Genomic DNA, 22337 nt, shown 5'->3' on the forward strand with positions numbered 1-22337 from the left:
GGCTGAGGCAGGAGAATGGTGTAAACCCGGGAGGTGGAGCTTGCAGTGAGCTGAGATCCGGCCACTGCACTCCAGCCTGGGCGACAGAGCGAGACTCTATCTCAAAAAAAAAAAAAAAGAAAAAAGAAAAAGAAATTCTGTTTTACACTTTGGGAGGCCGAGGCGGGTGGATCACCTGAGGACGGGAGTTCAAGACCAGCCTGACCAACATGGAGAAACCCCATCTCTACTGAAAATACAAAATTAGCCAGGCGTGGTGGCGCATGCCTGTGATCCCAGCTACTCCGGAGGCTGAGGCAGGAGAAACGCTTGAACCTGGGGAGGCTGAGGTTGCAGTGAGCCGAGATCGCACCACTGCACTCCAGCCTGGGCAACAAGAGCGAAACTCCATCTCAAAAATAAAAATAGAAAAAGAAATAAGTTCTGTTCTGGATGCTCTGCTGGAAGTTCAGGCATGAGCAAGGTAATCACAGTCTCCACCCTACTGGAGCACATATGCTAATGAGATAAAAAAGACAATAAATATGTAAAAAGGCGACACAGAGCAAGATGATGATAAATGCGACTAAGCAAACAAACTCCCCGTAGATTGAGGTAGAAAAATGAGGAAGCCCTGCTGGAGACGAGGTGACTGGGGAAGGCTTTTTGGAGGAGATGATATTTACGGTGAATCTGGAAGGAGTCATGCCCCTGAACTGGGAGGGGGTTACTGAGCCCGACACTGAGCTGGTGTGGCTCTGAGAGCGGGCGTGAGAGAGGGACAGGGGAAGGGACCAGCCTGGAGGGCCTGGGGAGGGAGCCAGGCAGCAGGGGGTCTCCATTCTGATGTAGAAGCACTGGCGGCCACAGCCGCACCTGGGTGGCTCTGACCACGGGGTGGTCGCTGGGAACAGGAGACGGGTGCGCTTCCGTTGTGTGTTGCTGCATGACAGGCAGCCCAGCCAGCAGCCGACGGCGGGCATTCGTCCCTCCCCGTGATTCTGCGTTCTGCGCTAGGGCATGACCTCACTAGGCAATAGGACTTTGTCAGCCCCGTCACAATCCTACACAACTGTTGGGGACCGAAACGTGCTGTGCTGCCATAGGTGTGATAGGAGCTCAGCGGAATCAGCCATGCCTTCCCTCTGTAGGCTTAATTTGGAGTAGTTTCAAAATGAATCGCCGTTTTAGAGACTGGCAAGACTGAATTTGACTGCAACTTCTTCCCCTTTCTCCTCTCTCTCCTCCCTCCATTTTCTTTTGCAAGGACCTTAGGAGCATAAAATTAGGTGAACAATAATTATTTCCATCCATCCATTCATTACCCATTCAGATACAACTATGAGCTCATTCCCCAGCCGGAGAATAAGAATGGGATTAACGACTTCCTGCCACAGCCCCAGCAACACCTCCCACGTCAGCTCATTGTCTGCTCAGCACCACGGTTCTGCTCCACATCCTACATTTGCTTGTCAATAGAGTTCTACTCCACCTCCTACAACTGCTCATCACCGCGGTTCTCCTCCACCTCCTACATCTGCTCATCAATCACCATGGTTCTGCTCCACCTCCTACATCTGCTCATCACCATGGTTCTGCTCCACCTCCTACATTTGCTTGTCACTAGAGTTCTACTCCACCTACTACAACTGCTCATCACCACTGTTCTCCACCTCCTACATCTGCTTATCACCATGTGTTCTCCTCCACCTCCTACATCTGCTCATCCCACGGTTCTCCTCCTCTCCTCCATCTGCTTATCATCACCACGGTTCTGGCTCCACCTCTACATCTGTCTTATCAATCACCATGGTTCTGCTCCACCTCCTACATTTGCTTGTCAGTAGAGTTCTACTCCACTCCTACTCTGGTCATCACCACGGTTCCCCTCCACCTTCCTACATCTGCTCATCAATCCGCAGTTTCCCTCCACTCTTTCATCTTTCATCCTGCAGTTCTCGTCCACCTCCTACTTGTTCATTACCACGGTTCTGCTCCACCTCCTACAATCTGCTCATCGCCGGGTTCTGCTCCACCTCCTACATCTGCCTTATCAATCACCATGGTTCTGCTCACCTCCTACATTTGCTTGTCAGTAGAGTTCTACTCACCTCCTACATCTGCTTCATCACCGCAGTTCTGCTACATCCTACATCTGCTCATCACCGTGTTCTCCTCCACGTCCTACATCTGCTCAATCACGCAGTTTCTGTTCACCTCATAATCTGCTTATCACTGTGGTTTCTCCTCCACCTCCTACATCTGCTCATTCACCGCAGTTCTTGCTCCACCTCCTACCATCTGCTCATCACCGTGGTTCTCCTCACGTCCTACATCTGCTCATCACCCGCAGTTCTGCTCCACCTCCTACATCTGCTTATCACTGCGGTTCTGATCTTTCTTTTTTTTTTTTTTTTGAGAGGAGTCTCACTCTGTCACCCAGGCTAGAGTACAGTGGTGTGATCTCGGCTCACTGCAAACTCCGCCTCCTGGGTTCAAGTGATTCTCCTACCTCAGCCTCCTAAGTAGCTGAGATTACAGGTGCACACCACCACACCCAGCTAACTTTTTGTATTTTTAGTAGAGACGGGGTTCACTGTGTTGGCTAGGATAGTCTCCATCTCTTGGCCTTGTGATCTGCCCACCTTGGCCTCCCAAAGTGCTGGAATTACAGGCCTGAGCCACCTCGCCCAGCACCTATCTATTTTCTTATTGATTTATAAGAGCTATTTATGTATGCTGGGTACTAATCAGTTATAGACATGACAAATGCTGCCCTCCCATTCGTGGCTTCTGTTTCCACATTTTTGAGGAGTCCTGAACATCAGGCTTAAGTTTTATATGGCTGACTTATTGGTCATGGGTGATTAGCACTCTACATGTCTTGTTAAAAAAATCCTTCCCTACCTGGAGGGCAAAAGCATGGTCACATTCACTTTTTTCTGTAAGTTTTAAAGTTTTGTTTCAGCATTCACATCCCATATCCACTGAGGACTGATTTTGTGTGTGGCATGAGGTAGGTGTGACAGAAGGAATAGTGACCCTCAACGGTGTCCTTAACCTCATCCCTGGGACCTGGTGTGAAAGTGATGATATGGATGGGAGTTACCCAACACACCGACAGTCGGGAGACCAGGGAAAAAGCACTCGGACGCATGCACCTGCCCAGGATTGCATCACAGGCCAGCGCCCAAAATGGCCTGCTGTGACCTGAAAGCCAGTTTGACCTGGGAGATGCTGAAGTGACCTCAGTGACATGAAGATGCCTTCTGCCCCCACCTCCCTCCCAGTCAGAGCTCACCAGCTCCCAAAACCAGTTCCAGCGAGCTTTCTTTCAAAATGCTACACAACATTCCTCCTTCTAGTAAAAGCCCCAACCTCCTGTTCACGCTGCAGATATACCAAAGACCGCCCGTTCTGTGTGCATGCCCCAAATTGCGATTGTTTTTATGTATTTTTCCAAACAAAACGTTTTACGTAAAAATGCTTCTCTATCTGCTTGACTTTGACACTGGGAGCACGTTATTTCATGTGGCAAAACCGACTTTGCTGGTGGGACTGGGGTTCCAGACCTGGTCAGACTTGGAGGGTCAGAGCACCCGGCTTATCCAGGCAGACCTCCTTCAATCACCTGTTTCCGTAATAACCAAGCGGGTTTCCCAGCCCTGCTCAGAGATGAGTGCCAGTGGAGCATCCACGTGTGAGGGGTTTGACTGGCCGTTGCTGGCTTTGAAAATGGAGCAAGGGGCCAGGACCGAGAAGAGCAGTGGCCTCTGGGTGCTGGGAAAGGCCCTCAGCTCACACACACGGCAGTGCCGGGAAGGGCCCCCAGCTCACACACACGGCAAGAACACAGATCTCAGTCCTATGACCACAAGGCACTGACTTCTGTAGCCACCAAGTGAGCAGGAGACGAGCCCTCCCCTGGAGGCGCCAGGAGCCAGCCCTGCCCACACCTTGGCTTGAGTCCAGTGAGATCCCTGTTGAGCTTCTGAGCCCAGGACGGCCAGGTAATCGCTCAGTGTTGCTGGAGCCTCTGCTTGTGATATGTGTTAAGGCGGCCGCAGCAGAAAGGAACACAGTAGGGACCTGGTTTATTTTCTGCCAGGCGGACGCCCCAGGTCCGGGCAGTCAGATCCCCACACTCCCCACAGCCTGGTCCCCGTCCCCCTCTATTTTCTGCTCAAAGCAACATCACACGACATTCAGAAATCAAGCACTGTGGCTGTGAACATCTTGCTTTTCCACAGGACATCGGAGCAGACAGGGACCCTCCAACCCTCCCCTGAGGGCGGGCAGAGTTCTGCTGTCCCCACCCACTCCTGGGCTCCTCTGGCTCCTGCTGTAGAGACATCAGCCCTGACTCTACCAAGAAGGTGCCGGGTGCAGCTCCTCCAGCCGTGTGCTCCTGGGAGTTTCCCATGACCCTGGAGCGCTCACCTGCGTCTCCTGTCCACCACGGGCTGCCGTGAGGACCAAACGCGCAGCAGCCTGGGGGCTCGGGGTGTGCTATGAGCTGGAGGTTGCCAGATCCTCAACCACCTGTCACTGGTGTAGGTTTAGGGAGCAGCCTTGGGTGTGGCGCTCTGAACAAGGTCTCCTGGAAACACTGCAGTGGCCACAGGCCCTCCAGCGGCAACAGTGCTGAACTCATCTCTTTGTGAAAGGCACCCACAGATCTTGATCAGGTTTAACTTAAGAGAGAAAAGTAAATCATTGAGTGCAAGGTGAGGGTTTAGGAAACTTCAGGCCAAGAAAGGGGGTTTTCCCATGGCCTCCTGGATGGGACCAGACCCTGCCAGGGGCCTTTCTGCCTGGAGTCCTCCGAGAGACCCCTTTCCCGACAGCGGTGATGGCGCAGCTGCGTCTGGGAGCAGAGCATCCGGGAGATGGGACGGGGAGCTGGAGAGGGCTTTGTGATGGGACGGGATGCTGGAGAGGGCTTTGCGTGTGTTGATGAACTGGGTCTCTTGTGTGCCAAGTGGTCACCATGCCCGGACGGCTGGCCCCACATTAGTGGCAGGGGTGAGGGACACAGCAGGACTCTGGGGTGGGCTAGCACTGGGTGGGGGTGGGGGTCTTAGGCCTGGGAGCCCAGAAAGGGGAGGGATGGTCAGGGACTCTCCCTGCATGGGGGACCGACAGTCTTGAGTCCTCAATGATGAGTAGAAAACCACCAAGCACACAAGGGGAAGTGCTGGGCACAGCACAGAGGAGAGAAAGCCTGATGGGCACAGCACGAGGGGCGAAAGAGCTGGGTGGGCGGCCCACGGAGGGAAAAGGCTGGTGGGGGACAGCACAGAGGCAAAGGGGGTGGGGCCACAAGCAACAGAGGGGAAAGGCTGGTGGGGGCACGAGGGAACTGGGGGGGGCCGAGGGGGAAAGCTGGGTGGGGCCACGGAGGGGGAAAAGGCTGGGTGGGGCACGGTGTGGCAGAGGCAGGAAATTCAGCTCCTTTGACGAGCTGCGAGGAGGTCCGGAAGGCTGCAGCCTGGGGAATACTCCAGTGATAGCCGTGACTTTGTTGTGAGAATCGGAACAGCCTAGTTTGAAGTTATTTCTCATGAGAGGTTGGAGCTGGAAGGGTCTGTATCCCTGAGGGTGCAGTTCTAGCTGCTGAGGACTGGAAACTTCGCCAAAACCACTTAGTACTAAGGACACTTATTGTTTCAAGCAATGAGAAGCCTGGACACAGGGTGGATTCCAGGGCTGCTAAGTTCAGAAGCTTGACAAGGGCATCGACGACCCGCTTTTCAGTTCATCTGCCCTCAGGCTGGCAGGCCTCATGGTCACAAGGAGGCTGCCTGGGCTCTGGACATTACAGACGGGCCCAGCAGTGACAGGAATGGGACACGCGGTCTCTTCCTTGTGTCTGCTTTTGAGAGAGGGAAGCCGTATCTAGATAACCCCTGCAGGTTCCCCTCAGGCCTCCTTCCTAAACCAATCCTGGGAGGTCCCTGTGAGCCATGACTGCCAGGACTGAGTCCTGATGCCAGCGCAAGCCCAGGTGACCGGCATTGTAGCCAGCGCAGGGGTTAGAATGTGGACTGTGGGGAACGTGGGGGACACTCTCCTGTTGCCGCGGCCACCACAGACACATTTGGGTGCTGAGGGAGTGAGGCCGCGGGGGCTGGGAAGGGACCTGTACATGGGGGACAGCAGGCGAAGGTCGCTCGGGAACCAGCCCAGCTCTGAGGCTGCAGGCAAGTCGGAAAGGGAGGTTGGCGGTGACCCCCAGGGCCTCCAGAGCTCTGTGTACGACAGCCGGCGGGTCACAGACCTGGAACACCGGGACCTGGACAATGCAGAGCTGGGACCAGAGGACCCGGAAGAGGAGCTTCCCCCCGAGGAGGTGGCCGGGGAGGAGTTCTCGGAGACCCTGGATCCCAAAGAGGCACTTTCTCAGTTGGAGAGAGTTCTGGACAAGGACTCAGAGGAGGACATTCCTGAAATCAGGTGGGCACCGCGGAGTGGCCCTGCCTGGGCGCGGTGGGTTAGGGCTCAGCCCCTGGCAGCTGGGGGAGGGCAGCAGCCCCCTGGGTGCAGGCCCCTGGGCGTGCGAAAGGGTTGTTCCCGGGCACTGGCCTGGCTCGCCGAGGGGCCCAGGCTGCCATGTCAGCCTAGGTGTGGGCCTGGTCAGCGGGCGGCCAGCACCCCTCACTGGGCCCTGAGGCAAACACCAGCACACGCTCCCCTGTCCAGTGGCAGGAGGTGGAGTAAACAGCGCTGAGTTTGGAGTCAGGCAGACTGAGTTCGGGTGCCCAGAGTTCAGAGTTTCACAAGTGATGACCTCAAATCAGACAGCGAGAAAAAGAAATGGGGAAAAAAAAGCCTCCCCACTCAAAAGCCGAAACAACTCTAAGCAGCACACGTGGCTAACACGTTTTAAATGGTCGGGAGGAACACATGCTGGGTGAACGAACGCTTCGGCGCGTCGGCACTGGGGGCAGTGATTTTGGGCAAGTTGCCGAGTGTCCCCAGCAAGGCGCGCACGCTACATACCTCTGGAACTGGGCTCCGGCCCTCCCTGCGGAGCGTGGTCCCGGCCCACGCCCACGCCCAGCCTGCGCCCTTCTCACCATGGTCTCCGTGCTGCCTAGGGACTTGTGCCGCCCGAGAACAAAGCAGAGGCCCTGTCCTCACGGGGCTGTGCCAGCCGGCAGAGAAAACGGCGGAGTGTGAGGGGCTCCCGGGGAGGACACGGGAGCCAAGAGCTGCGACGGGGCAGATGTCCTGACATTTAGCATCTTCGCCTGCTGCCTGTTTCCCTCCCACAGTCTGTGAGCTTTCTGGGAGGCAGGCGCTGCTCCCTTTAGACGTCGGTGGCCCCTCTGGGGCCTGGCATACAGTAGGTACTTGATACATGTTTGTGAGATGAGCAAACATTACCTTAGAACTCACTGAAACAGCCCCACCAGGTGGGAGCTGGTCTCATCTCCAATTCACAGAGGAGGCAGCTGAGGGCCTGGGGAGCCGGGTGACCTGGCCAGGGTCTTCCATCCAGCCAGCAGTGGAGCTGCGGTTTGGTCCAGGCCTTCGTGGTGCCAAAGTCCTCCCCCAGAGACCTCTCTCGGGAAAGGAGAGGCGGGTGGGCAGGGCGCTCGAGCAAGACCCACGCTTCTCTGGGCCCCCAAACGCGTCGGGGCGAGAAAGCAGCTCCAACTTCAACATGGAATTCTCCCAAAGCCGGCTGTCCATCAGCCAGAAGCTCCCCAGCACCACCATGGCCAAAGCAAGGAGGAAGAGGAGGCGGAGGAGGCTTGTGGAGCTGGCAGAGCCCAAGATAAACTGGCAAGTCCTGAAAGACAGGTGAGGACGGGCCAGACCAACCCCGGCCTCGTGGGCGCAGTGCTGGGGCTCCCTCCGCGCCCTTCCCGGGCTCCTCCTGTCCCCACGGCTCGGCTCCCCTCCCCCAGCCGCCACCACATCCAACAAACTTAGGGTAGATGGGGTTGGCCAGTTAAGGAGGTGGCCAGACGCCGGGACTGGCTAGGGAACTGCGGCCCTCGGTGGCCCTCTGGGCGGTGGCCAGAGGAGAGTGAGGAGTTTGGGAGCAAACGGGAGACCCAGGGAAAAAGGCAGTGGGGGCTCGGACCCTGTCTCCTCGCAGGAAGGGATGCTGTGGTAAGGGGTATGCCTGGATTTTCCCATGCAAGATGAGCTTACGGTTCTGTCTCTACTGGTAAGTCCAGGGCTGTCTCCTCCATCTGCCTATGCCGGGGGACACGTGTCAGGTTCCAAGGAGCCCCTCCACTCGAGCCACCCTCTTCTCTCTGGGGAGGAGGATGGGGAGGGCTCCTCAGATGTGGGGCTCTCCACCCTTGTGCTTTGGACTCAGGCGATCGATCGGCTGTGACCTGGGTCTGCTCCCAGGAGATGGCCCTGGGCCCTCTTCTTAGCTATGCTTTCCCCCAGCTTCCTCCCTCTCTGGACATCAGCCTTGCTCACAGCAATCCACACGTCCCAGTGGCCCCCTCCCTGTCCTTCTCTGGCCTACCCCCTCTTCCAGCAACTCCACACCCGCGTGTGGCCACCTTCCCGGCAGAGACCCAGGCTTGTTTCTGGGCAGGGCCAGGGCTCTCTGCCTCCCTTGCCCTGAGCTGCTCACTTATTCCAGGCCCTCTGTGTACTGGACCGAGCGGTTCCTTGAGGACACCACCCTCACCATCACAGTGCCCGGTAGGTGGAGCCCGTGCCTGCTGAGACCCCTGCCTCCGGCTGCTGGCCTCCAGGGAACCTGCCCTGCCCCATCCAGAAACTTCTGGCCTCCCTTGTCCCATATCCTCGGAGCCTCTGTCCTCTCCACTGGAGTCTGTCCCCTGAGGAGCCTGAGCTGAGACTGGTCCTGGGGGTGAGGGTTGTGGGGAACACTCTCCAGGACAGGGCCAAATCGGGGCAAGAATTTACAAGAAGACCCTCTGCTTTCCCTTCCACAATGATTTCCATGCTTTTCTTGAGAGAAATTTGGTATTGAGGTATCATAGATACCTTCAAATGAGACACGTCGAGAGTTCCCCATAGAAGAGAATAACAGTCCAGTTCTCTCCTCAGCTGTTCCTCACTTTAGACCCACAGGCATCACTAGGCCCCTGGAAACCCCAGGTTTGTACTAACTTCAGCACAAAACCCATTTTCCCAGATCTGTACTGAGCCCCGTCGAGGAGCCATGGGGCTGAGCTGCCATTCCAGCCCTGCCACTCCCATCCCGTGTCCGAGCAAGGACCTTCAGGCCTCTGAGCCCACTGTCCCTAAATCAGGGACAGCAAGTCTTCTCTCTGCAGGGTGTCTGGTCCCCAGCTGTCTCTGCCCACAGGTTTTCCAATTCAGCCTCCTGCCCAAGCTCAGAAAAAGCTGAATTCCGCATGCAGAAGCCCCTGGGAACGGCAGGGTGTTTACGCTGGGGTTCACCGACTCTGTTTCCCGTTTTGCATAGCAGTGTCCCGCCGAGTGGAGGAACTGTCTCGGCCCAGGAGATTCTACCTGGAATATTACAACAACAACAGGTGGGGGAAGGAGGGAAGGAGGACTGGGTGCCTACTCTGAGGGCAGAGTTTGGCAGAAATGCCTTATTCTCCCCTGACAGGATGCGGTGTGGGGAAGGGTCCAGGTCCTAGCTCTAGACAGCCTGTGTTTGGGTGGGGCTGGCCCGATTCCCAGCCCATGTCCCCAGCAGGCTGCTGGGCCCCTTGCAACCGCATTGCCAGCTGTGGAATGCTGGTGGTGGAGGTCACCCGTGAAAGGGGCTTTGCACAGTGCCTGACACAGTGCGTGCTCAGATGTTGTTATCACCATTGTGACTGTATTTTGTTCAGTCGAAAAAGGTAGAAATTGTAAGACATATTATTTTATGTACAAAATTCTTTATCACTTAGAGCCCCCGTGCTTGTTAAAAGTGATACTGAGTTATTTCGACACATCATTACCCATCTTTATGCAGGGTATGAAGGAAAGCACAGCTGAAGGAGACAGCAGAAGTGTGTCCAACTGTTTTGAACCACTTCTGACACAGAGACGATGATGTGGGTGTTGCACACACTGTTCCACACCGGTATCTGTGCACTTTTTAACGCCAAATCATGTTGTAACCTGAAGACAATTTAAATTGCAATTAAACTTAACTCCTGTAGAAGCAGCAGTGCACAACAAGTGAACAGCCACATCTGGGCACACACAGAGGCAGCCAGATGTGGCCATGACACTTCCACCATCTGGCTGGCAGCACTTGTAAGCTGCATCCCAACCTCAGACCTGTTCCAGTGTGGAGACCCTACCTTAGAATCAATGAAATGTGGCTTTATTTCTGGGCAGAGGCATAGCTGAGACCTGATTTTAGAAGGCGCAGCCCCGCGAGCTCAGCTGTACTTCGCTTTCCCCGGCTTTGCATGACAACCTCAGGACAAACACTTTCATCCCTTGGGTCCAAGTCCTCACCCCAGGCTCTTGATGATGGGGGTGTGTGGAGAAGGCCTGGGAGGAGCTGCCATCCCAGAAGGGAATGGGGGAAGGCCTGGGCCTGAGGGTGGATGTTGCACACTGAGCAGAGACAACCCTGGGAGATGGTAGTTCTGTGCTTGAGAACTCTTGAGGAATCCCTCCTTGGAGACGCTTTCAAAACCCACCACTACCCCAGAAACAGAGGAGCTGGGACAGACAGACAGGCAGACACACACGCACACACACACCCCGCTCCCCGGGCGGAGCTGCTGGTCTAAAATGGGGACCTCCCCCAGGACTACTCCTGTCTGGCCCATTCCTCGGTCCTGCTTGGAATACCGAGCGACGAGTCGCCTGAAGGAACTGGCCGCCCCGAAGATTCGTAACAACATCTGGAGCGTGCCCATGTCTGAGGTGGGTGCCCCGTGACCCCGCGACTCACCCACGCAGGGTGGGAGGGACCCGGCAGAGGGAAAGAGGCTTTGCCTCTGGGAGTCGGGGGACGAGGGGAAGCAGCACGGGGCGGCGGCCTTGGTTTGGGAGCAGCTTTATTTATTTACTTATTTACTTATTTATTTATTTATTTGAGACGGAGTCTCACTCTGTCGCCCAGGCTGGAGTGCAGTGGCCGGATCTCAGCTCACTGCAAGCTCTGCCTCCCGGGTTCCCGCCATTCTCCTGCCTCAGCCTCCCGAGTAGCTGGGACTACAGGCGCCCGCCACCTCGCCCGGCTAGTTTTTTGTATTTTTAGTAGAGACGGGGTTTCACCGTGTTCGCCAGGATGGTCTCGATCTCCCGACCTCGTGATCCGCCCGCCTCGGCCTCCCACAGTGCTGGGATGACAGGCGTGAGCCACCTCGCCCGGCTAGTTTTTTGTATTTTTTAGTAGAGACGGGGTTTCACCGTGTTCGCCAGGATGGTCTCGATCTCCTGACCTCGTGATCCGCCCGCCTTGGCCTCCCACAGTGCTGGGATGACAGGCGTGAGCCACCGCGCCAAGAGCAGCTTTGTTTTGAGGGCTCCCAGTCTTCAGATGTCCCCGGGGTCATCCTTCCCCGCGTCTCAGCCCGGGGTGGATCCCGAGCTTCCAGCTCACACTCAGGAACGAGAACAATCTTTGGTGTTGGGAAAGCGCTCGTCCACTGCGAATGGAGACGAGTCTCTTCCCCGGCTCAGGCCCTCAGGCCGGCCTCGGGCACCCACCGCCCTGCTCCGCCCCTGCAGCTTTTGCTTTTCCGAAAAGTCGCAGAAAAGGAACCCGGTGGGCCTGACCAGGCTTCTGCCGCCCCCGCCGTGCATCTGACTCTGGCCTGGTCGGTGGTTGGTTCCTGGCCATCAATCTGCCGATCCGGGCGCCCGCTGAAGGGCACTGGGGGGCTTCCAGTTGGCGGCTGTGCCAGGGAGGCTGCCACGACACCTGTGTACAGCTTTTGTGGAGGTGTAAGAATCGGGATTTCTCAGTGACTGGGCATATCTCACTTTTAAAACCCTGACCAACGGTTGTCCAACGTGGCGGCGCCATCCTGCCTTCTCGGGGATGGGAGTGGGCGCTCAGGAACCCCCGTCCTGGCCGCCATCTTGCATTCTGCAGGCGAAGATGGAGCCCAGGTGCGTCTCGACCCGGCCGCCATCTTGCATTTTCCAGACAGGGATTGAGCTCGGGCGCTTGCCATCTTGGTCGTCATCTTGCCTTCCCCGGGTGGGGAGTGAGCTCCGGCGCCCTCCATCCTGGCCGCCATCCTGCAGTCTCTGCGATGGGAGTGGAAGCTCAGGCGCGTCCCATCCTGGCGGCCATCTTGCCTTTTACCGGCGGTTAGCGAGCTCTGCTGCCCCCTATCCGGGCCGCCATCTTGCCTTCTCCGGGAGAGGATTGAGCTCAGGTGCCCCCATCGTGGTCGCCATCTTGCCTTCTCCAGGCGGGGAGTGAGCTCAGCTGAGGCGCTCCCGCCCTGGCCGCCGTCTCGCCTTCTCCAGGCGGGGAGTGAGCTCAGGCGCGGCCCATCCTGGCAGCCATCTTGCCTTTTACCAGCGGTTAGCGAGCTCTGCTGCCCCCCCATCCTGGCCGCCGTCTTGCCTTCTCCAGGCGGGGAGTGAGCTCAGCTGAGGCGCGGCCCATCCTGGCCGCCGTCTTGCCTTCTCCAGGCGGGGAGTGAGCTCAGCTGAGGCGCGGCCCATCCTGGCCGCCGTCTTGCCTTCTGCAGGCGGGGAGTGAGCTCAGCTGAGGCGTGGCCCATCCTGGCCGCCGTCTTGCCTTCTCCAGGCGGGGAGTGAGCTCAGCTGAGGCGCGGCCCATCCTGGCCGCCGTCTTGCCTTCTCCAGGCGGGGAGTGAGCTCAGCTGAGGCGCGGCCCATCCTGGCCGCCGTCTTGCCTTCTGCAGGCGGGGAGTGAGCTCAGCTGAGGCGTGGCCCATCCTGGCCGCCGTCTTGCCTTCTGCAGGCGGGGAGTGAGCTCAGCTGAGGCGCTCCCGCCCTGGCCGCCGTCTTGCCTTCTGCAGGCGGGGAGTGAGCTCAGCTGAGGCGCTCCCGCCCTGGCCGCCGTCTTGCCTTCTGCAGGCGGGGAGTGAGCTCAGCTGAGGCGCTCCCGCCCTGGCCGCCGTCTTGCCTTCTGCAGGCGGGGAGTGAGCTCAGCTGAGGCGCTCCCGCCCTGGCCGCCGTCTTGCCTTCTGCAGGCGGGGAGTGAGCTCAGCTGAGGCGCTCCCGCCCTGGCCGCCGTCTTGCCTTCTGCAGGCGGGGAGTGAGCTCAGCTGAGGCGCTCCCGCCCTGGCCGCCATCTTGCCTTCTCCAGCCGGGGAGTGAGCTCAGGCGCTCCCGTCCTGGCCAGCACCCTGTGCTGCCGGCTTGCTTGTTGGTGTGTTCATCTGATTCTTCCTAAACATGTTGTCCGTGTCTCGCGTGGCATCAGCTTGCATTTCCCTCCCTGTGTGTGGTCGCCTCTTCTCCTCGGGTGGTTCCTCAGGCCCCACTTGGGAAATGTGTCAAGTCACACCCTCTCTCCCGCAAAACCTCAGCAGGGATTTCTAACAGGCAAGGACATTTTAAAACGTGATCCTGGCAACGCTGATCCCACTGGAAAGTGAGCAGTGCTTCCTTGATACCAACATGGTGGTTCCTGCTCCCTTTCCCACCGATCTCCAGGACGGCTTTCTGCGGGGGGTGCGGACGGACGGGGCTGCCCCGCCAGCACTGGAGCTCCCTGAAGGCAGGACTGGAGTCTCCACCTCGGCAGCCGGTGCAGAGCTGTGCGCGGAGGCCTCGGGCTGGTGGGAAGAGAGGAGGGAGGGAGCAGGGAGAGGATCCCTGCGTGGGAGCTTACGTTGTAAACACCACGACATCTTTGCGGATGGATGTGTCTGGGATGTTTATGGGGGAGCAATTTCAAGAAGAAAGGGACTGAAGCTTCACAGGGACCTTTGGGGGTGGTTTCATTGCATCCTCTGCCTCCACGCAGGCTCCAGTGAGGACCAGCCAACAACCACAGACTCGCAGGTAGCGCTCCAAGAACGGACAGACAGGAGCATCTAGGCAGGCGTGGGTCGGATGCCTCCTCTTCCCTTTTAAGGAAGAAAACATTTCAGCAGCTGCCCTCCTTCCTTACCTCCCTCCCCAGAGGCATCAGGAATGGCCAGTTCCTCTTCCAGCCAAGCATAAGTGGGAGACGTGTGAAGTGGTCCTTTGCCTACGCCTTAGTTATTTTGCAGGCGGAATCCTACACCCGTGTGCAGCAGCCAGCTGGTGAAGGGCAACAGAATGCGTATGAGGAGAGGGGAGGGAAACCAGCTCCAGTTTAAGGGTGTCCAAGCGCTGCCCAGTACTCAGTCTCTGCCTAGGCTGGTGCAAATTGTCAAAGAACACACTTTCAGTGAACTGTGGGTTTCCTGGAAAATGCCAAGAATGTGTGTGGAGATGGAGTCTTGCTATGTTGCCCAGGCTGGTCTTGAACTCACGTGATCCTTCCACCTCCCAAAGCGCTGCCACTGCGCCGGCTGCTGTTGAGAATTGATCTGCCCAGCGAGTGTGCCAGGTTTCTGGGTGAAACGTCTGCAAGGTCTCCCACCTCGGCCAGCGCTGCCCCACTGCCCACACTATCCCCTAGGTCGTGTTTCGTGGTTTTGTGAACATAAATGACTTCTGTCTTGCCTTCCCTCATTACTGTTTTCTAGAGCAATTCGTGCCGATTTATGGAGAAAAAATGGTCTAACTGTTGGGTTGCCTTCTCTTGAGAACATGCTGCAGTCAGCTTGTGCAGCCCCCAGCGGCCGGGCGCCCGGCTCCTTCTGGGGTGTGTGCGTGGTAACTAAGCTGCAGGGATCATCCCTGCACCCACTTCTTCGGGTCAGGTGCAGGAGTCCCTCTATGTGGCAGTCACCAAGCCCTGCGCATGTTCGGCTGAACCGAGTAGACGAATTGCTCCCTGAGTTGCCTGTACTAATTTACTCTCCCTCCAGCAATGCATGAGAGTCTCTCACCAGGGCTTGATAATGTCAGACTTTTTCATTGTTGCCAAATTTGTGAGCATGGAGTGATATTTTGTTGTTTTAATTTACATTTGTCAACAATTGTTGACATTACATTGATCAAAAGACAGGATTATTGACCATTTAGGGTTCATCTCCTGTATCATTTGCTCAGCCCTTTTGGGTTTTTTTGGTTGATTTGAAGGAGCTCTTTATACATGATAGTTTGTATACATGATAATCCTTTGATGAATACATTCAAAACCAACTTCTTCCCAGGCTGTCTTGTGTCTTTTAATGTTGCTCCTGGGGTCTTTTTGCTCCAGGGCCCACGAGGAATCATGGACTGTTTTATGTAATCCTTCCATTTCTCTTTCCAGGTGTCCCAGGTATCCAGGGCAGCCCAAATGGCAGTCCCCAGCTCACGGATCCTCCAGTTGTCAAAGCCAAAGGCCCCAGCCACCCTGTTGGAAGAGTGGGACCCCATGCCGAAACCCAAGCCACATGTGTCAGACTATAACCGCCTCCTTCACTTGGCCAGTAAGTAGGTGCCTCAGGCTAGGCGCCTCCTGATGTCCTGTCCAAATCCCAGGGGACACCTTATATCTCTGCCTAGAGCGGGCAGAGGGAAGCTCTCCCCCAGGAAAGAGAAGCAGAAATCACAGGGACGTGTGGTCTGGAAGCAGAGGGTGTTGTCTGAGAGGGTTTTCTAGCAGGCAACGAAGGTGTACAAGAGAAAATCAAGGTGCAGAGCAGGGGCCAGAGAGCCACGCTAAGGAACAAAGGCAGCTTTAAAATGGGTGTTGGCCTGACTCCCTTCTTGTCCTTTAAAACAAATTGAATAACCATTTTCCTCAATGACAAGGGTAATGTGTGTGAATTGTCAGAGAAGTTGCTTGGCCATTTATGTTTACTCTTCTATGTCGTTTTCCCAGGTTCCTGTTGCCTGGTGTTTTGGGGTTGTAGATTGGGAACAGCTCTTTATATAAAATGGTTACTAATGCTTTATTGAACACATTGCACGATAATTTCTTCCCAGTCTATGTCTTGTCTTTTAACTTTGCTTATGTGGCCTTTTCTTTGTTTGTTTATTCGTGAAATAATTTTCATCCATTCCCTTGATATTTGTGAAATGATGAGTGAAATGAATGGAAACAGATGAGTGTTGATGCAGCACTGCCTTACGCCATCCTGCACACACTTGTGCTCACCACACACCCACAGTGAATATAAACATCGATACACTGGTACACGCACGCACTTAAACGCTCACCACAAACACACACGGTGAATATAGACATCGATACACTGGTACACGTATGCATGTACACATCCATCCCATGTTTCAAATGTATATGTAAATATCCGTGTGTGCGTGTGTGTGTGTATGTGCGTGTGCATGTGTGTGCATGTGTGAGAGAATGACGGAGGGTTGAGGCGTCTACCTACTCATAGTTGGGACCACCGTTTTTCTTTTTTTTGAGATGGAGTCTTGCTCTGTCACCCAGGCTGGAGTACAGTGGCGAGATCTTGGCTCACTGCAACTCTGCCTCTCGGGTTCTAGCCATTCTCCTGCCTCAGCCTCCCAGGTAGCTGGGACTACAAGCGCCTGCCATCACTCCTGGCTAATTTTTGTGTTTTTAGTAGAGATGAGGTTTCACCATGTTGGATAGGCTAGTCTTGAACTCCTGACCTCATGATCCACCCGCCTTGGCCTCCCAAAGTGTTGGGATTACAGGCGTGAGCCACCGCGCCTGGCCAAGGGACCAGGTTTTTTTTTTTCTTTTTTTTTCTTTTTTTGTGAGATAGAGTCTTGCTCTGTCGCCCAGGCTGGAGTGCAGTGGCACAGTCTTGGTTCATTGCAACCTCCGCCTCCCAGGTTCAAGTGATTCTCCTGTCTCGGCCTCCCAAGTAGCTGGGACTACAGGTGCAGGACACCACATCCAGCTAATTTTTGTATTTTTAGTAGAGATGGGGTTTCACCATGTTGGCCAGGATGGTCCCGATCTCTTGACCTCGTGATCCGCCCGCCTTGGCCTCCCAAAGTGCTGGGATTACAGGCGTGAGCCACCGCGCCCGGCCAGGAACCAGCATTTTTAAAACGTGAAGCAGACGAGCAAATGAAGTGCACTGAACTATGTGGGGTAAGAGTGAGTGTATGGCATTTTCTCTGTGTGTGCTCACACTTGCTATGTGATGGGTGTAAGAGTGGGTGTGTGGCTGTTTCTCTGTGTGTGCTCACACCTGCTATGTGATGGGTGTAAGAGTGGGTGTGTGGCTGTTTCTGAGTGTGTGCTCACACCTACTATGTGGTGGGGATAAGAGCGGGTGTGTAGCTGTGTTTGTGTGTGCTCACACCTGCTATGGTGGGGGTAAGAGCAAGCGTGTGGCTGTGCTATTTCTCTGTGTGTGTGCTCATACCTGCTATATGGTGGGGATAAGAGTGAGTGTGTGGCTGTGCTGCTTCTGTGTGTGTGCGCTCGCACCTACTATGTGGCAGGGATAAGAGCGGGTGTGTGGCTATGCTGTTTCTCTGTGTGTGCTCACACCTGCTATGTGGTGGGGATAAGAGCGGGTGTGTGGCTGTTTCTCTGTGTGTGCTCACACCTGCTATGTGGGCTCAGTCGCTGCTGCTAGAGAGTGCTGGAGTTTCAAAGCCCAGATGCCTACTCAATTCTCACAAAGGAGTTCAAAGAAGCCTAGGTTCTGGCATGGTTCTCCCAGCCCCTTTAGGCCCACCAAGGCCCCACTGCTTGGCCCCGTTACCCTGCACAAGGGCATCTGCCAGACAGAGCCAGCATCCACCCAGAAGGTGCAGAAGAGACAATTAGGGTGCAGAGCAAGGGCCAGAGAAACACTCATACCTGCACAAGTGTATAGTTGTTTATATTCACCACGTGTGTGTGTGGTGAGCACAGGTGTGTGCAGGACAGTCTAAGGCAGTGCTGCATCTGCAGTTTCCACTCAGGCGGCCTTGCCCAGCCGTGTGCCACGTGGAGTTCTGCCTGCCTAGTGGAAGAGACTGCACACTCTTTTCCTCAGGGGCCTCTTCACAGAGCCAAGGCTGGTCTGCCAAGAAGTGGGTAGCTCTTATTCATTTGCACAGAGGTTCCATGCAAAGAGGGATCTAGAAAGAAGATGGGAGCTTCCCTGGAAATCAAAGGCCCCGAAGCCCCAAGAGACAAGGTGGAGGACAGCTCCGGCTGCTATGGCAGACTTGGCGGCCCATCCCTTCCTAGTCTCCAAGCAGTCTGCTGCAGCTCCCTGCTGTTAAGGAAGGGGTAGGGGAGAGATGATGAGGAGGGGGTACCTGGAGGAGGGGGCCACGAGTGCCTGAGGAGCAGCCACCAGGGGCAAGACATGACATCAGCCAGGGGGAGGAGACACCTCCTGCCCCGACCCACCTGCCACCATGACATGAGCAGGTGGAGAGGAGGGGGAACCAGAGTCACCTGGGTTGGCAGCAGAGTGAGGAGACTTGAGCTCTCTTGGCTGTGGCCCCCTGAGTCCTCCTTTCAGGTACCTGTGGCCATTTTTTTTTTTTAGAGATGGGGTCTTGCTGTGTTGCTCAGTCTGGCCTCAAACTCTAGGGCTCAAGTGATTCTCCTGCCTCTGCCTCCAAAAGTGCTGGAATGACAGGCATGTGCCATTGAGCCTGGCTGCCTGTGGCCATTTGAAATATTTTCTTTACAATTCACCCTGTTTTTAAGTGTAGATTTCATAGCTGGGTGTGGCAGTGCATAACTATAGCCTCAGCTACTTGGGAGGCTGAGGCGGGAGGATCGCTGGAACCCAGCAGTTTCAAGTCGGGTGGAGGCTGCAGTGAGCTGTGATCCTGCTCCAGCCTGGGAGACACAGCAAGACCCTGCCTCAAAATAAAATCAAATGGGGCCAGGCGCGGTGGCTCACGCCTGTAATCCCAGCACTTTGGGAGGGTGAGGTGGGCGGATTGCCTGAGGTCAGGAGTTCAAGACCAGCCTGGGCAATGTGGTGAAACCCTGTCTCTACTAAAAATACAAAAAATTAGCTGGGCATGGTGTCCTGTGCCTGTAATCCCAGCTACTCGGGAGGCTGAGGCAGGAGAATCGCTTGAACCTGGGGAGCGGAGGTTGCAGTGAGTGGAGATCCCTCCACTGTACTCCAGCTGGGCGACAGAGCAAGACTGTGTCTCAAAATACAATAAAGTAATAAAGTAAAATAAAATGATGAAACAAAATTTAAAAAATAGGCCAGGTGCAGTGGTTCACGCCTGTAATCCTAGCCTTTTGGGAGGCTGAGGTGGGCGGATCGCCTGAGGTCAGGAGTTCAAGACCAGCCTGGCCAATATGATGAAACCCCGTCTCTACTAAAAATAGTAAGATTAGCTGGGTGTGGTGGTGCACGTCTGTAGTCCCAGCTACTCAGGAGGCTGAGGCAGGAGAATTGCTTGACCCCAGGAGGCAGAGGTTGCAGTGAGCCGAGATCACAACACTGCACTCCAGGCTGGGCAACAGAGCAAGACTCTGTCTCTAAATAAATAAATAAAAATTAAAAATGTGTTTCAGTGGCTTTTAGTACAGTCACAGGGTTATGCAACCACCACCACAGTCAATTTTAGAACTTTTTTATGCCTTCAGAGGGCAGCCCCGTCCCTATCAGCTGTCACTCCCCATTCCCGTCCCCCAGCCCCTGGCACCCACACGTTCACTTGCAGACTCTGGATTGGCCTGTCCTGGACGTTCGTAAAAATGGAATCACACACTGTGTGTCCTTTCGTGTCTCTCGCGAGACGTGATGTCCTCAAGGCTCAGCCACACTGTAGCCGGTGCTAGAGCCTCGCTCCTTTTCTTGGCTGAGTCATATTCCACTGTCTGAGTGGACTACATTTTCATCCTCCATTCCTGTGCTGATGAGCAGGCCATCTGCACATGGGAGCTTTTTTTCTTTTCTTTTCTTTTTTTTGAGATGGCGTCTTGCTCTGTCGCCCAGGCTGAAGTGCAGTGGCATGATCTGGGCTCACTGCAACCTCTGCCTCCTAAGTTCAAGCCATCCTCCTGCCTCAACCTCCTGAGTACCTGGGACTACAGAGACGCACCACCACACTCGGCTAATTTTTGTATTTTTAGTAGAGATAAGGTTTCATCATGTTGGCCAGGCTGGTCTCGAACTTCTGACCTCAGGTGATCCACCTGCCTCAGCCTCCCACAGTGCTGGGATTCCAGGCGTGAGCCCCCACGCCCAGCCTGCACGTGGAGCTTTGAGGTTTGACCTTCAGTGCTGTCCTCCTTTTCTGCTCCCTCTAGGGCCCAAAGCTCAGTCGGACAAGTGTGTTCCTGACCGAGATCCTCGCTGGGCGGTGCTGGATGTCACCAAGAAGGTGGTGGCCAGCCCCCGGATCATCTCCCTGGCCCAGCCCAAAGTGCGCAAGGGCCTCAACGAGGGCCACAACCCCTATTCCATCTCCCCAGCCTCCCTGGTGGCCCAGGCGTCCCCTCGCCTCTATGAGCTTGCCACCCCCAAAAGCATCACCAGAAAAGTGTGATCAACCCAGGCCTGGCCTCTAAGACCTCGGCTCCCAGTAAACACCCTCAGGCACCCTAAACCTGTGTATGTGATTATTCTGAGCTTTTTGGCCTGGAGAAGGGAGGGCGGGCCGGAAGGCCAAAAGAAGGATGAGGAGGACAATAATATTTATTTTTTCATCCAACCTGCGATTTGTCTAGCTGTTTATTTTCCGAGTCACTTTCATTGACCATCTCGAGCGCCCTCTGAATCTCTTCAATCCAGACTTGCTCGTCCACTCCTCCTGAGGGCCCACAGGACTGTCAGAGTCCGAATGACAGCCACTGTCACACCAGCTGACGCCTGTTGCACAACTTATGGATCTTTACAGTGACCTAGTGATGGAGGGATTATCATTGTCCCCATTCCACAGATGTGGAGACTGAGGCTCAAATAGGTTAGGAAAAGACCCACAGTCCCTGCTATGGCCTGAATGCCTGTGACTCCCCCAAATTCATATGTTGAAATTCCCACCCTCGAGGTGATGGTGTTAGGAGGTGAGGCCTCGGGGAGGCAATGAGGTCATGGAGCAGAGCTGTCACACATGGGATTGGTGTCCTTATCAAAGAGGACCAAGAGATACCCGTGGCCCCTGTCTGCCATGTGAAGATACTGAGAAGCAGGCAGTGTGCAACCAGGAGGACCCCCATCACCAGCACCTGACCATGCTGGCACCCTGCTCTCAGACCTGCACCCTCCAGGACTGTGGGAAATAAACTACTATTGCTTCTAACCCACCAGTCTATGGTACCTCGTTACAGCAGGGCAGGTGGACCAAGACAGTTCCCATTATTAGCATCTGGTTGCTGCTGTAACAAATGCCCACGAATGGGGTGACTTAAAACACCACACATTTGGGCCGGGTGCAGTGGCTCACACCTGTAATCCCAGCACTTTGGGAGGTCGAGGCAGGCGGATCACTTGAGGTCAGGAGTTCGAGACCTGGCCAACATGGCAAAACCCCACCTCTACTAAAAATGCAGAAATTAATTGGGTGTAGTGACACATGCATGTAATCCCAGTTACTCAGGAGGCCAAGACAGGAGAGTCTCGAACCTGGAAGGTCGAGGCTGTGGTGAGCTGAGATCACACCACTATACTCTAGCCTGGGCGATAGAGAGAGACTGAGACTCTGTCTCAACAACAACAACAACAACAACAAAATGCGCATTTATTCTCTTCTCCTCCTGGAGATTGGAGTCAAAAGTCAGTCTCACTTGGGCTAAAGTCCAAGTATCAGCAGGGCTGCTGCTTCCGGACGCCCCGGGGAAGAGTCCGTTTCCTGCCTTTTCTGGCATCTGGAAGCACTTGCATCCCTGGTGTGGGGTTGCGGCGTCGGGTCTTTCCTCTTCAAATCCAGCAGCACAGCCTCTTCTCTCTGACTCTCACCCTCCTGCCTCCTGTCTTGAGAATACCGTACTGACCTTGGGCCACCTGGGTCATCAGGATAATCTCTCATCTCAGCATCCTTAATCCCATCCGCAACTCTCTTGTCATTTAAGGTGACCTATTCAGAGGCCTGGGGACTAGGCTGGGGATGTCCTTGGGGTGCTATTCTGCCAACCACAGACAGTCTGGCGACTTCCTTGGCACTCTCAGTTTCTCTGTAGCCTGGAGGTGGGTGACATGGCTGGATGGGAGAGATCTTCCGGAAGTACAGTGTCAGGACTGGGTGAAATAAATGATCAGGGCCGGCAGTGGTGGCTCACGCCTGTAATCTTAGCATTTTGGCAGGCTGAGGTGGGTGGATCACCAGAGGTCAGGAGTCCCAGACCAGCCTGGCCAACATGGCGAAACCCCGTCTCTACTGAAAATACAAAAATTAGCTGGGCATGGTGGTGGGTACCTGTAATCCCAGCTACTTGGGAGGCTGAGGCAGGAGAATCACTTGAACCCGGGAGGTGGAGGTTGCAGTGAGCCAAGATCGCA

At 55.4% G+C, this 22337-nt stretch overlaps 1 protein-coding gene across 6 annotated transcripts; it reads left to right on the forward strand.

Annotated features, from left to right (window-relative positions):
- The first annotated feature begins 6083 nt into the window (after positions 1 to 6083).
- On the forward strand, positions 6084 to 20553 carry SPMAP2 (sperm microtubule associated protein 2). Of its 6 annotated transcripts, XM_017875374.1 has the most exons (9): positions 6084 to 6435; positions 7666 to 7788; positions 8090 to 8161; positions 8597 to 8658; positions 9413 to 9482; positions 10710 to 10827; positions 15248 to 15407; positions 20150 to 20294; positions 20329 to 20553. In XM_017875374.1, exons 1-9 carry the CDS (start codon positions 6128 to 6130, stop codon positions 20408 to 20410), a joined length of 1140 nt encoding a protein of 379 aa, XP_017730863.1. In that variant the 5' UTR covers positions 6084 to 6127; the 3' UTR covers positions 20411 to 20553. The 6 variants fall into 6 exon arrangements, with proteins under 6 accessions (XP_017730863.1, XP_017730859.1, XP_017730860.1 ...); XM_017875370.1 differs by having other exon boundaries at positions 20150 to 20553; XM_017875371.1 differs by having other exon boundaries at positions 9416 to 9482; positions 20150 to 20553.
- The last annotated feature ends 1784 nt before the right edge of the window (positions 20554 to 22337 follow it).

Source organism: Rhinopithecus bieti, unplaced genomic scaffold, assembly GCF_001698545.2.
Source record: "Rhinopithecus bieti isolate Rb0 unplaced genomic scaffold, ASM169854v2 scaffold_10175, whole genome shotgun sequence".
In the NCBI taxonomy this organism is placed as follows: Eukaryota; Metazoa; Chordata; class Mammalia; order Primates; family Cercopithecidae; genus Rhinopithecus; species Rhinopithecus bieti.